The 13,311-nt window shown below is 46.0% G+C and overlaps 1 protein-coding gene across 1 annotated transcript in view; it reads left to right on the top strand.

The window, feature by feature from the left end:
• The window catches only part of LOC140654773 (pinopsin-like), a 29,850-nt gene extending 17,183 nt beyond the window's left edge, over positions 1-12,667 (top strand). The window contains exons 3-4 of the mRNA XM_072868486.1: positions 5,124-5,357; positions 12,425-12,667. Coding sequence (XP_072724587.1) covers positions 5,124-5,357; positions 12,425-12,667 — 477 coding nt within the window. The remainder of the gene's footprint in view (positions 1-5,123; positions 5,358-12,424) is intronic.
• The last annotated feature ends 644 nt before the right edge of the window (positions 12,668-13,311 follow it).

Raw genomic sequence — 13,311 nt, 5'->3', positions numbered from 1 at the left:
AGAGCAGGTCCATCTCAAAGCGTCTGTGGCTGTGGTTATGTCTGTGCTGCAGCAGGTATACCTCTGACAGGATTGTGGCCCAAGGATAAGTCCACGCTGGAGAAGGTACACCTTGAAGCATCTGTGGCTGTGGATAAGTCCATGCTGCAGCAGGTACACCTTGAAGCATCTGTGGCTGTGCATGAGGTCATGCTGGAGCACCTCAAAGTGTGTGGCCATGGCTAAGCCCACGACAAAGCTGGTACACCCCTGGAGGGACTGCAGCCGTGGGTAAGGCCATGTTGGAGCAGGTTTACTCCTGAAGGGCCTGTGGCTGTGGGTAAGGCCACTCTGGAGCAGGCGTATCTCTGAAGGCATTGTGGCCCATGGAGAAGGCCATGCTGGAACAAGTGCACCTCAAAGCGACTGTGGCTGTGGATAAGTCTATGCCGCAGCAGGTATACCCCTGGAGAAACTGTGGCTCATAGATAAGGCTCCACTGGGAGCAGGTGCACCCCTAAGGGACTGCACTCTGGGGATAAGTCCAAGCTGGAGCAGGGGCAAGGGGAGGAGTTCATTGCAATGTTAAACCTGATTGTCTGGTCCAAAGGGACCAGGGGTGGAGACTGTAATGGAAATACCTTTAAATTGTTGTAACCTGGGATTTGAGTTGCATGTTATGGGAATTACTATAGCAGGAACCACCTGAACCAATGGAGGAGAAGCCTTACAAGAAGCAGTGCAAGTGCAGCAGTGACCCAACCTGAGCTGGCTTTGGTGCCCAGTAACTCCATGCAACACACCACCTCTCCTGTCCTGAGTGACCACCATAAGAGATGGAGCCCAAAGTCATGGACTAAAGGAACTCAATGGACATTTTGTGAACATTGATGGACATTTTACAGACATTTCACAGGGGTGGTCCATAGACTAAGGGAATGATATCTGTGTATTATATCAAAGGATGGGAATGGGGGTGGTGGGTAATAAGGATGTATTGGATAGTGTGGGACCTGAACATGATGTAAATGGTATGGAATAAGGGGTGGAGAATATGCTAGTTTTGGCTGGGATAGAGTTAATTTTCTTCACAGTAGCTAGTATGGGGCTATGTTTAGGATTTGTGCTGAAAACAGTGTTGATAACACAGGGATGTTTTAGTTACTGCCGAGCAGTGCTTACACAGAGCCAAGGCCTTTCCTGCTCCTCACCCCACCCCACCAGCGAGGAGGCTGGGGGTGCACAAGAAGCTGGGAGGGGACACGGCTGGGACACCTGACCCCAACTGACCAAAGGGCTATTCCATACCATATGATGTTGTGCTCAGCATATAAAGCCGGGGGAAGAAGATGGAAGGGGGGGACATTCAGAGCGATGGCACTTGTCTTCCCAATTAACCTTTATGCATGATGGAGCCCTGCTTTCCTGGAGATGGCTGAACAACATCTGTTGGCCTGGTGATGGGAAGTAGAAAATTAACTCTATCCCAGCCAAAACCAGCACAGAGGCAAATTAATCACTTCTGCAGGCTGAATCACCATTGAGAGGTGCCTCTCTGTAGTAGAAAACATAAAGTAACGTAGCAATTAAATGACAGATCTCAGCACAGAGACTGTCCTTCTGTGTTCATGGCCATCTCCACCATGGATCCTGTCTAATAGCAGAGGTTAATACATAGCACAGGCAAATCATGGTTTACAGTGTCCCAGGCTGACACTGTAAAACAGGCAGTGCAACAAACTCCTGCTGCATCCAGCAAGCCCTGAAGTTGTGGGTTGCATTAAGAGAGTGCATATTCCATCAGCTCATACAGAAATGCCTATATAATGTATAGGATTAAACACTTCATTGGCCCCAGTGTTTGGCATCTGTGATCAAGCTTCAGCTGAGTTTTAGCTGGAAAGGGCACAGTGAAGACTGTTATGGTAAGCTCTCGGAAAAAAAGGACAGCTTACATGCAGAATGAATGCACAGTAACATTTCCAGTACCTTAGCCTTCTTTCTGCTCACATAAATTGTCATGGAATGTGACTCCAGCCCATTGGGAAGCCATCTTTTCACTACTCAGCAATGGTTCCCAACATCAGCCTTTACTGCCTGCCCATGGCAGGGACTGAATGCTGAACAGAGCCCAGGACAAACGTAGTCAGGACCTTAACTGGGTACGGCAAATGTTTGCAGAGATTCCTTCCTGACCTTTTTGTTCATTTTCCATGTAAAAATTAACACCTATGGGAAGCACGTGAAAACATCACTGTAAGAGCAAGATGTGACCAGGGCCTCCAACTACACTGGAGATGAACCCCTCCAATCCTGCTAACTCGGTACACTGGACCACACATGCAACATATGGAATGAGTGATACAGAAGCATCATAAATTTTAGAAAACTGAAAAGATCATTTTTAGGAAAAACAGAGACTCAATTTCCAGCAAAGAAAACATAAAGCTATAAAAGCACATTTTCTGTGGCTGTTTTCTATAGCAAAACCTAGAGAAATAGCGAGAGGTTTTTTTCTTTTCATTCTTGCACAGCTGATTGAGGTTTAGATTTTTGACCAAACCAGAAGTGAAGGACACTTTATAGCAGCTCAGTGCACTGCTAGGGTAACCCTGCGCTAAATTCCTGCAGCAGCATCAGTGCTGTTAGCCCTAAGCCAGAAACAACCTGGGCTGACTTTCTGGGCCAGCAACTACAGGCCAGCAACTACGGACAAGCTACCTGGGCCAGACTTGTGCTCTTACTTTCCCTGGAAGTTGTCAAGACAAAATTAAACTAAAAGCCCACAGCACCACTTACCAGCATCACACAGCTCTTTGCTTTTGTCCATCTACAGAAGTTGATCCGATGGCAAGTCTGGGCACAGCCCTGGAGTTGTGTGGTACATCTGAGTCACCAGCTGCTGCTGAGGTACCACCACCATTTCAAGGTTGCTGAGTTTGTTTAGTTTTGCAAAAGTTTTCTGCATGTAAACTTTCACCTTGAATATGAATATCAAGGTCTCAGATTTCCTTGACTGACCAGGGGAGCCTTGTAATTGAAAGCAAAAATGCTTCAAGGAGAATTACAGAAGTGGGAGGATATTCAAACTTTCTGGCCTCATAGGATGAAAATAAAAATTTCCTACTGCTGGCAAGGAAATTAAAGCCTTTCCTTGCTTACCTGTGAAGCCATTCCCTGTCAGCATCAGTCTGAAAACTGCAAGCTTTTCTTTTTTTTAGGAAAGGATAACATACTTAGAAAGTAAAGAGAGTAATACATGATATTGGTTTGCCTGAGACGGGTGCGTTGCGCTGGTAGAACATGCACCATCAGAAGTACCCCACTAGCTTTATGTCAATGTTCAACCCAGTGACAAGGAGCAGCTGTTTCTCCCTGTTTAGCTGTGTGTCACGCTGCGTCAGGATATTCAGAAAGAGATGTGGAGACCAAGCGTTACACCAGCTGCCCTGTGACCTGAGCTCTGCTAAAAGTTATTAAATGGGAAATACCTCCAGAGTCCTCCTCTCACGCTCAGCCTCAGACCAGGCTGATTTTGATCTGGAAAACATCCGGAAAACATTTGTCTTCTCTGACCTTACCTGAAAGAAGAGGAAAGGGTTGTTGGGTTGCCTTTTCTAAAATCAATATAAATCAATAGAAAAAAAGGAGCTTTTGTTTTCCTCAAGGTGCACCACTCACAAGCCATCACCCACCACCCGCCCTGGGTGTCTCCTGGCATGGGATGGTGGACAGGAGGGTCTCAGGAAGGCACAAAGAAACTGGGATTTCGTGTGGGGATAAGCACCCTGGCACGTGGCTGCCGATGCCTTTCAGTGCCTCTTTCTCGGGAGCCTGAAAATCAAGAGCGCATGATGCAAAACGCAACTCCTCTTTCATCTCCATCCCTGTACACATGTGCCCCAATCCGGCTGTTTCTACTTCATTACACAACCTGAGCATCTTGTAAAGTTTTATACCAAGTTGTGGCAGACTTTCAAAAAATCTGAACACAGGGAAGACGTCATACAGAATTCATATCAACTCCATGAAATACAATATAACAAGATAAATGTGAGCTTTCTGTCTGAGATGTCTGTGAACAAATCTGAGCTACTGATGCCTGTGGGTGTCTCTGAGTGAAATATTCACCTCTCACTAATGGAAATATTTTGATTAACAACTTTATTTGCCTAATGGCAAATACCACTTTTTTTCTTTTAAATCACAGACAAGTGTCATAAAAGATTTCATTTGCACATTAGCAGGATATTTATAAAGTACTTGGTATTCGAGTTCCCTCAGCAGGCAATTACAGATATGTTCTACTTTTTGAACAGTTTTGGTTTGGTTTTTTAATTAGTCTCAAGGTGACTTCCAGCACACAAATACAACCCGCTGGATTCCCCGTAAAACTGCTTGTAATAGTTAGTTTCTCGTGCTTACTGCAGCACTTGGCAGCGCAGGCATTACACAACAATCAGTAAAAGGTCCAATTTTCAAAACATACTGAAAACTAGGAAACAAGGGTGAGGCATAAGACAGCAGTATTTATATACAATACTGTATATATTTACTTACGAGTACACGTGAGCCCCAAGTACAGAGAAGGAGCCTGTTGTAAATCAGTTGAATTCAACTGCTGACTTTTCCAATGGATTCAGGGGAGAAAGTTTTCTCAAGCCCTTGTTCTTCATGTTCTTGCCTGTCTCCTGTCTCCTCCCCAGTGGCCTCTGGGTACAGAGCATTTCGTCCTTGGCTGGGTGCATCACTACTGGTAGGACTCAGACAAGCAGTCCTTCTGGGAGCACTGGGTCCAACTGTCCTCCAGGGCCAGTTAGACAGGGCAGGTTCCCCCTTCTTCCTTCCTGCCCAAGATACTCACATTAAATGCTGTGATTAGAGAAAGCTGGAGAAGGCTATTCTAGATGAACAGCGCTATCAGTAATCCTATTCCAACTGTTACGTACACACTTTGGGTACATAACATACAAACCCTGCCCACATTGGCCAGCTCTCTTCAGCCATCAGCATTTCAGATGACACTGCCAAGCCTGCCCCTAGTGTGGCCACTCTGGGAGCTCCCATGCATCATCATCTGCTCCCATCATCTGCTCCCAGTATGAGCAATGCTAAGAGTGTATTTGTGCCTCTCTCCCACCCAGGTGAGTGGCATCAATAAAGGGATGGGTCGGACCCGGGAGCAGCGCATCCTGATCATGGTGGTGGTGATGGTAATTTGCTTTCTCCTTTGCTGGCTGCCGTATGCAACTGTGGCACTTATAGCTACGTTTGGGAAACCTGGTCTCATCACCCCTGCAGCCAGCATCATCCCATCCATCCTTGCCAAAAGCAGCACAGTCTACAACCCCATCATCTACATATTTCTGAACAAACAGGTAAGTAAAATGTTATCCTTATGTTTACTCAGATTCAAAGTATGCAAGAAGTAAAGAAATAAGAAGGGGAAATAAAGAGCATATCGGTGACATCACTGAAAAACCATATGAGAGGGAAGCACAGAAAAAGGGCTATGAGGAACAAATTTAATTGAGAAATCTGGACTTTTGGATGTTAGACAACCAACTTCGCACATGTCCAAATAGCAACTGATGGGTCCTTCCTTTCCACTACACAATTTGATGAACAGCAAGTTAAATATGGAGGAGAAGAAATCAATGTTCTGGCAAGTGTGAAGGCATCAGATACTGTCTGAAGTTAATTCAGATACATGAAGTCTTGTAAGGATGAGAGCCTTTGCTACCCTATGCCATGCCCTGGCACAGCACAATTGCCCACAGTAACCCCTCTTCTTTGCAACATCAACTTTCTCTTCCCCTATTTACTCTTTAATCCTCCCTCAAATCCTTCAGTCACTCTTCTGTCCTACTCTGCACCTCCTAACAGCTGGTGGGAGCTATGACCAGTGAGGATCTGTCTAAAAACACCACTGGAGGAGCTGACCCTGGAGCAGGGGACAGCACAGCTCACTTCAAATCCTGCATTTCCCTCCCTCTGCCATGCAGAGAGCCAAAAAATAGATGGCAGGAGGGTAGCAGGCAAGGGGCTGTAGATGTAGCTGGGGCTGTGCTTCCAGCTAGAGGGCTGGCCTCAGGACTACCCTCACCAGACAGAAAACACAAGACAGAGGCTTGATAATACCTTTAACATTGTGCACAGTAAGTGAATAACTGTGATTCTCCATATCCTGCCAGCAAGACATGAATTTCTGGCCCTGCCCAGCTCCATCTCAGAATACATATGATGTATTGATTCATTCCCTTTGGAAACTTTGTCTAAAAAAATTGCTGTATGCATAACGAATGATCCCTTTTATTCATCCAAAAGGATGAGTTTCAGCCCCGTCAGAGTCAGCAGGCAGAGCACCATGTCCTGAGCATCGCCCTCATCTCCGCGATGAGCAGCATGCTACTGCTGTCAGCGCCGGAGTGCTGTTGGCCCTGTTGCAGATGTGGCACCTCAGGTCTGATGCTAAAGGCAGGGATAAGAGACCGCTCTGAGCCAAGCGTGCTGCTGGCTAAGGGGGACTAGGCTCCTCGGTGCTGGCAACCCACCCTGGTACAGCTCACCAGCAGCTGCAATGCCAAAGGGGACGGAAACCCCCATCTTTAGGCAGCTCGAGAAGGCATTGGAGGTCCCCTGGAAATCTTTCAGTACTTCTACCTTGCTGAAAGGTGCCCATAAATAACACCTCTTTTTCTGGTGAAGATTCAAGTCATGCCAGGAGAACATGGGTTTTCACGATATTCAACACAGAGCAGAAGAGAGAAATGCTTCACACCACCATGCAGCTGTCAATTCAGCCCAAGAGTACCCACTTTTGTTTCAACCCTACTTTTCTCCCCTTAGAAACTTCAGATACAGATACCCAGGCACCAGTAGCAGGACTATTTCTCCTCAACTGGTATTGGATTTGCCATTTTCATTCTTCGATCCCTCCCAGACCCTCAAATGGAAACTGTGAGCTGAGGCGAGGTGAAGACTAAAGATGCTGTGCAGATTTGGGGTGACATTTCCACTCGTGCCGCTGCCTGCCTGGGAGGATGCCAGAGCCTTCGCACAGTAGTGTGGGGGGAAAGACAGACCCTCCCGTGACAACTTGTGTCTGTCTGACTGCTCTGAAACCCCCTTGCTGACCCAAGTTTGCATCCCCTGAAACACACATGGCATTAGCTCACATTTGTTAAGCTAATACACTCCTCAATTAGATTCTGGCTTGTACAGTCAGGAGGCTGTCAGGATCTAATCTCTGTAGAGGAAAATTATTCATCAGATAAAATAGAGGAGAAGAGTAGAAGAAGCTTTATAAGGCTACCTATCTGCTCTTCTGTCACCCGCTCTGTGCAAAGATTTCTCTCCTTTCTTTTTCCTGATCCAGTGAAAATGGGCCCTATAACTCCTTCTTGCTTCGTGCCCCTTACAGTGCTGTTAGTATTTGCTTTTCTTTCCTCCTGCTGCTGCTAACTAGTCCCTAGGGCTCAAAGAGCAGGTTTCTTTCTTGATACACTTAGTTCTACTTTGTCTGAAAAGTTCCCAGAAATGGCCAAACCAGAAAATATATTCTCCCTTAATCAGCACACGGGGGATTTCTGCAAATAGTGTCAAATGCACCCAGCGATCCCAGGAGAGGGAAGCTGATGTGTGCGACTCCCCTGCCGGGCTGGAGGTGGCTGGGTTTCACCCGAGCCCTTCCCCACACTCAGGGAAAGGGAGGACCGTGTGCTGGTCCCAGCTGTAGTCCCACACCCAGCAGGGGGGAAACTCATGATCCAGCAGGGGAAAGGTTTCAAAATCATGAAACCTTCCCCCTTTCCCCTCCCGGTAGGCTACATTTCCTTGTGCAAGCTAACAAAACGCAATGCTGTTCATGAGAAAAAACGTCCAGCTGATGCACAGCACACAACGGGCAGAAGGTGGGGTAGCACCTTGCGCAGGGACGCAGAATAAAAGCTCTGAAGAGGAGGGGGGATGAACAGAGATCTACAGAGAACAAGCAGAGAGCATCAGAGCTAGTCCAGTCCCTCAACCATCTTCAGCTCCATCAGCCCACTAAGTCAGGCACATTTCACTGATCTTTGTATTTCTGGTATTATAGCAGATGGATAATTTGTTTCTCTGAGTCCAGCAAATCCTCCACTTGAAATGATTTTTGGAAGCTGTGAGGAAGCACAGATAGTAAATCACTCACTCTCTCTTGAAAACAAATTATGATGGTAAAGGATGGATGTGAAGTCTGGCAGTAACTGTGGATGTTTTTACTGGGGCATGAGAAATTCCCCAGGGAGTAAAAAGTTTCCATGACACTGTCCATCAGCTCTACTCACTGTCACTAACAGCTCGGGGGAGTATGTTGCTTTCTCTGCTCGTGCTCAGCCTCCTGCAGAAATCCCTTTCTCCCTGTGACATGAACAATTCTTTCCCTTCTCCTTTACTATTTATTTTTTTAAATAAATTCTCTCATGACACTGCCTGGAACATTGAAGAGATATTACGATCCCTTACCAGGGGGAAAGCACCCAAACGGACCAACAGCTCTTAGTGCTTCACTGTGCTTACTACCGTGCTAAGCCTTGCTCCCACGTCAAGGAGCAGCACCAGCTAGAGCCAAGCTTATAAACTGCAGCAGCATGACCTGTTGATTCTGGTACCCAGGGGAGGGATGGAAGCCCTGAGCTAATTACAGTAACTGGTAACTGCCATCTCAGCCCAAATCCCGTTGCAGAGACATGAAGAAGCCTGGGTGACTCGCCCCTCACCAGCTTGCTCTGCACCTGACCCATTCCCATGGCCAGAGTCTCCACCCTGCAAAGATAACTGTGCATCACTTCAGACATGTGCAACCCCCGTAAAACCAAGAGAGGCCGTTTAAAAATCACAGGCTAATCTTAGCATGTTCATGGGCTGGAAGGATCACTCTATGAAACAACACAGACTGTGCGGAGGAGTTATCTTTTCTACAGATGCTTTCTTAATTAATCAATCTTTTTACTAAAGAGGTTGCTTAGAAGCAGCAGGTAGACACAAATTAAACTGATTTTATCCATGTCAAACACGTCCCTTAAGTTCACCATAAACTTTGACTACTGGGGTTATGTACGTGCTTTGTTTTGTATTTTTCTTCTAAATGCCACTTGGTTTTCATTGCTCAGTTAGTATTTTAGCAGCGATCAGTGTTCAGGTTTCTATCTTCAGTACAGACCACCAAGAAGTCAATAGTCTGAGTTTCACTACACTCAAAGGAGAAGACAGTAGAAGCACCTCAGATCAGAAAATGCTGACACAGGTTGTTTTAATGTTTCCCACACATGTGTGAAATCCTTCGTATTAAACACCTGAGCTTTTCTGCTAACAGTGACAGCTTTGCTCCCCGAACAGAGAAGCTTGCTGCTCCCCTGGAAGCACGGGGGCTCTACCCACCTCTGTGCAAGGGACACAAAGCAAGCGCCTGCCCAGAGGCTGCTCCACAAGCAGCAGAGCCACGGAAACACAGGCTCCTGCAGGGTCTGCCTCATGGCAGTGCCCAGGAAGGGCTCTTCGGTGGATTATAAGATCCTTCGTGCTTATTCTGCTGTTTCTTTCCAGTTCTCCCACCTCTGTCCAGCTACCTCTCTTCATGAAACTCATCTAGAAAAGTGGCATTACTAATTCCTCTGTTAGATCTGGCTCCAAAACAGGTTCAAAAGTGAGCTGTGTGCAGAGAGGAGGGATGGACAGAGCAGGATAAAGCGAGATTTATTCCTTAGCAAGCCATGCAAACACCCCCCACCAACCCAAAAACCAAACCAACCCCCAAACACACAAGATGATCAAACAAGTTAACCTGTGTTGTCTCAGGTTGTGTTTCAGCACAACAACTCAGCGCTCCCTCCACCTTTCCTCCAGCACCCTCTCGTTCTCACACAGCCTGCTCTTCCTATCTAACGTTGCAGGTCCATGTTTTTCATATCCCTAAATTAAGCTCCACAACTACAATCACAAGAGGAACTCCCAGGAACTAGAGTATTTTGTTCACGCAGCACTCAAAACGCTGGTGTTTATTTATACGTACATTTTAGACCTCTGACCTTTTTGGCTATTGGATCATCTAACTGGTCACAGAAGTTTTATTCCTGTTTTGAGGTGAGGGTTTTCTTGACCCCTGAGTAACTGTCAGCTGCCCCTGGGATAGCAGCTAGCTATGCCAGCGAGCACCGGAGCACAGACCAGCTGGAAGCCAGCCCAGCTCCCAGCAAGAGACGCTTTTGCAGAAAAATCCATCTGCCAGCAGCAATCCAGTGCCTGGGGAGTTATAGCCTGTCCGGTACCATGAGACCTGCACCAGAATCACCCCCTTGCCCTTACGCCTAAGCTGGGGTGTTTTTGTCCAGCAGCATCCCTGTTGCCTTTTTGATTTGCAAAATATTCACGGGGCATTTTGCAAACTGAGGGCTGAGAAAGGACTGGGAGAAGCACTGCACCCATGGCTGCACCCGCCCTCCCGGGGGTCCGGGGAGAGCACACAGGAGTGCCAGGCAGACTTCGGGTGCAAACAGGAGATGCTGGCCATCCAGATAAGATAACCAGGGTCAACACTGACAGCATTCCTGATGCTATGGAAATCTATAGGAGATACCTTGATAACTGATGCAGCTTTCATTTCCCTCTAATTTCATGGTATTTCTAAAGCAATTCTATGTCCCGGCTTCCCCCCCTACTTTGGTAAATGTTCAGAAATCTCTAATCAGGATGGATAAAATGAGAGAACAGGCCAGATAAAATAACATTCGCATTGAGCAAATGCCTCCAGGCAAGGGGTAGGTGAAGGTTAAACAGATAAAAGATACTCTTAAACTGTAACAGAAATTTCCTGGGGATTAAGCAACTACAGCAAGATGGCTGATAAGAGCCTCACCCACCCACATGAACTTGACCACAAGGGGGGGGGGGGGGGGGGAAGCAAAACCCAGAAAAATAGACAATATTCTCCACAAGTTTTCAAGCTGCTTAATATTTCAATGCTCAGAGGTGAGAGGCTGATGAAAAAAATATAATTATTTTTATTATGAAGCAGGTCTTTAATTCCTGAGAAATTTCAGTTTCTCATTAAAAAAAGGAATTTCAGATGAAGCAAAAATGTGTGAAACTTTTCAAAAGCCATTTTCCCTAGCAAGCAAGTCTGCTGACAAAAGAGCTGCATGATTTTTTACTTGGCGTTGATAGCAAGAGTTGTCAGAGCTTGTTGCTATCAGCTGTGTTGTACTGAAAATTACCATGAAAGTGGGTTTGGACTCTTGACCCTAGAGAGATCAGCTATCAGTATTTGACTCTGCAGTTGTAGGGAGGCCATGCAGACAATCCATAAGATGTAAAATATGTATTTCTTCTGCTACAGGCAGTTTACTTAACTTCATGCAACAGACTCCCTCTGCTCTCAGATGCACAGTATGCTTTGCCATGCAACTGGAAAAAATCCCTTGAATAATGGATGTTGAACCAACCCCATCTGAGAGCTTAAATCAAGCACATTACACAACCTTTCATCTTTTCCCTGGTCGAACGCAAATCAAACCAGCCAACATTGCTTTCATTGGCGATTCAATTAGCTCAATCCCTACCATGCTTTTAGTAACAGGATATATCAGTAACCTGACCGTAGGCTAGCACAAGTGATCCGTCAGCACTCCCCGAAATCTCCGCGCCACAGCAGACTGACTGTGCATCTGAGTACGCAGTCAGCTCAGTCAAATAACAGGCTCCTACAAACCTGAAAATAGGCTGAAAAGCATTTTATTCCTTTCTATTCTCTGTATTGCTATATAGTCAGTAATATTTGTATTAAATAAAAACACAGGACGACTGTTACAGACCTGTCCGAAAATTTCATTTCTGGCTCTCTCCCCTCCGTCCTACTTTTTAATCAAGGAACAATGAAAATATAAATTGATCTAAACAATGAATTTAAAAGCACAATTTCCTCAAAATACATACAGCATCCAATCTGCAAGCAGGCAAAATACCCCGTCTGGATTTTAGCATTTTACCTGTCCCCTGTAGTGCTGAAATACTGCAGTAGTGCTAACACTGCCTGGTTCATGAAACACTGGCCAAAATGACTTCTTTTGTTTTCCTTGGGTTTATCCTTCTTTCATTGGTGTGCCTGGTCTGTGTGCCCAGATGAAGGGAAAAGGCAGGCAGCTCTTTTCCCCAGCTCCTGCTCCCCGGGACCCCATCCCACCTTAGCTTATAGAGACCTTGACCTCAGCACAAGCTCCCACTTAGCATGAGGACATATTTTTTCTACAAAACAATTCAACTTCTAATACAAAATATTATTACATCCATGGTTTTTTCAGGACCGTTCCAGGAACTTAAATTAATATAAAGACCATAAGATGAAGCCTGTCTTATAAAAGGTGAAATGAATAAAATTCCTGCTAACTTGCTGTTCTCTATGTGCATGTGATAGTTTTACAGGTGCTTTTTGGCGCTTCTGAGATGCAACAAAGCCACCATGAACGCCAGCAACAAGTCCTTGTCCAGGTCCTGCCGTGCACTGCAGCGGGCGCAGGGTGACACTGGCCCCGCGGCGGCTGACTCGGCCGGGCAGCCCTCGGCCGAGAGCCCGGACCCCGCTGGGAACCCACACCCACCTCCGGAAGAGACCCCAACAGCTAAAAGAGCTGTGCTAGGTGCTCACGACAGCGCCTGACCCAGGCTACCGGGCTAACACCACGGGCTGCCACTGTGTTTGGGGAGTTTGAGTCCAGACATGAGAGTTTTGCCAAATAACCTCAGTTTGCAGCTTTGTTTCTAATGAAGAATTGCCTGTCTGCTTCCTCAGAGGTTGGTTTCACCAATAAGCCATTTCCCTGTTTCTCAAAGACTCTTCCCTAATCAAACGCTGAGATTTTTATGGGAGTTTTGGAAGAAAACAAAATAAAAACCAGAGATGCCTCTAGAAAAAGGTTTAAAAAAACCCCCCCAACCATGTTCTAAAGACTTTCTGCCAAAAACCAACCAAACAAAAAACCCCAAACCCAGCAACAACAAAACAGAGATCCAGAGCACCTTGCTGCAGAATAGCTCCAAGAAACAATCTGCATGCAAAGAGGGGAAGCAAACAGGTTATTCTCCAGTAGGGAAACTATCAACTTGCAGATGGTCTCCCTCTGGTTTGGATTATACTGTACCTTAAAAGTCTCACTTCACTTTTCAGTATAAACCTGAATAGATTATGAAGAACTGCAGTTATGAATTAAAGCTCTACTAAAATTTAAAGTGCTATATTGGATATGTTTCAAAATCTAGAAATCGCAGCTGAAGCTTGAGAAACCAAGTATTTTAGGGATTTTT

The sequence above is a fragment of the Ciconia boyciana genome, chromosome 7, assembly GCF_034638445.1.
Source record: "Ciconia boyciana chromosome 7, ASM3463844v1, whole genome shotgun sequence".
In the NCBI taxonomy this organism is placed as follows: Eukaryota; Metazoa; Chordata; class Aves; order Ciconiiformes; family Ciconiidae; genus Ciconia; species Ciconia boyciana.
The sequence above is the reverse complement of the archived record's forward strand: the minus strand, read 5'-3'. Positions and strand labels throughout refer to the sequence as shown.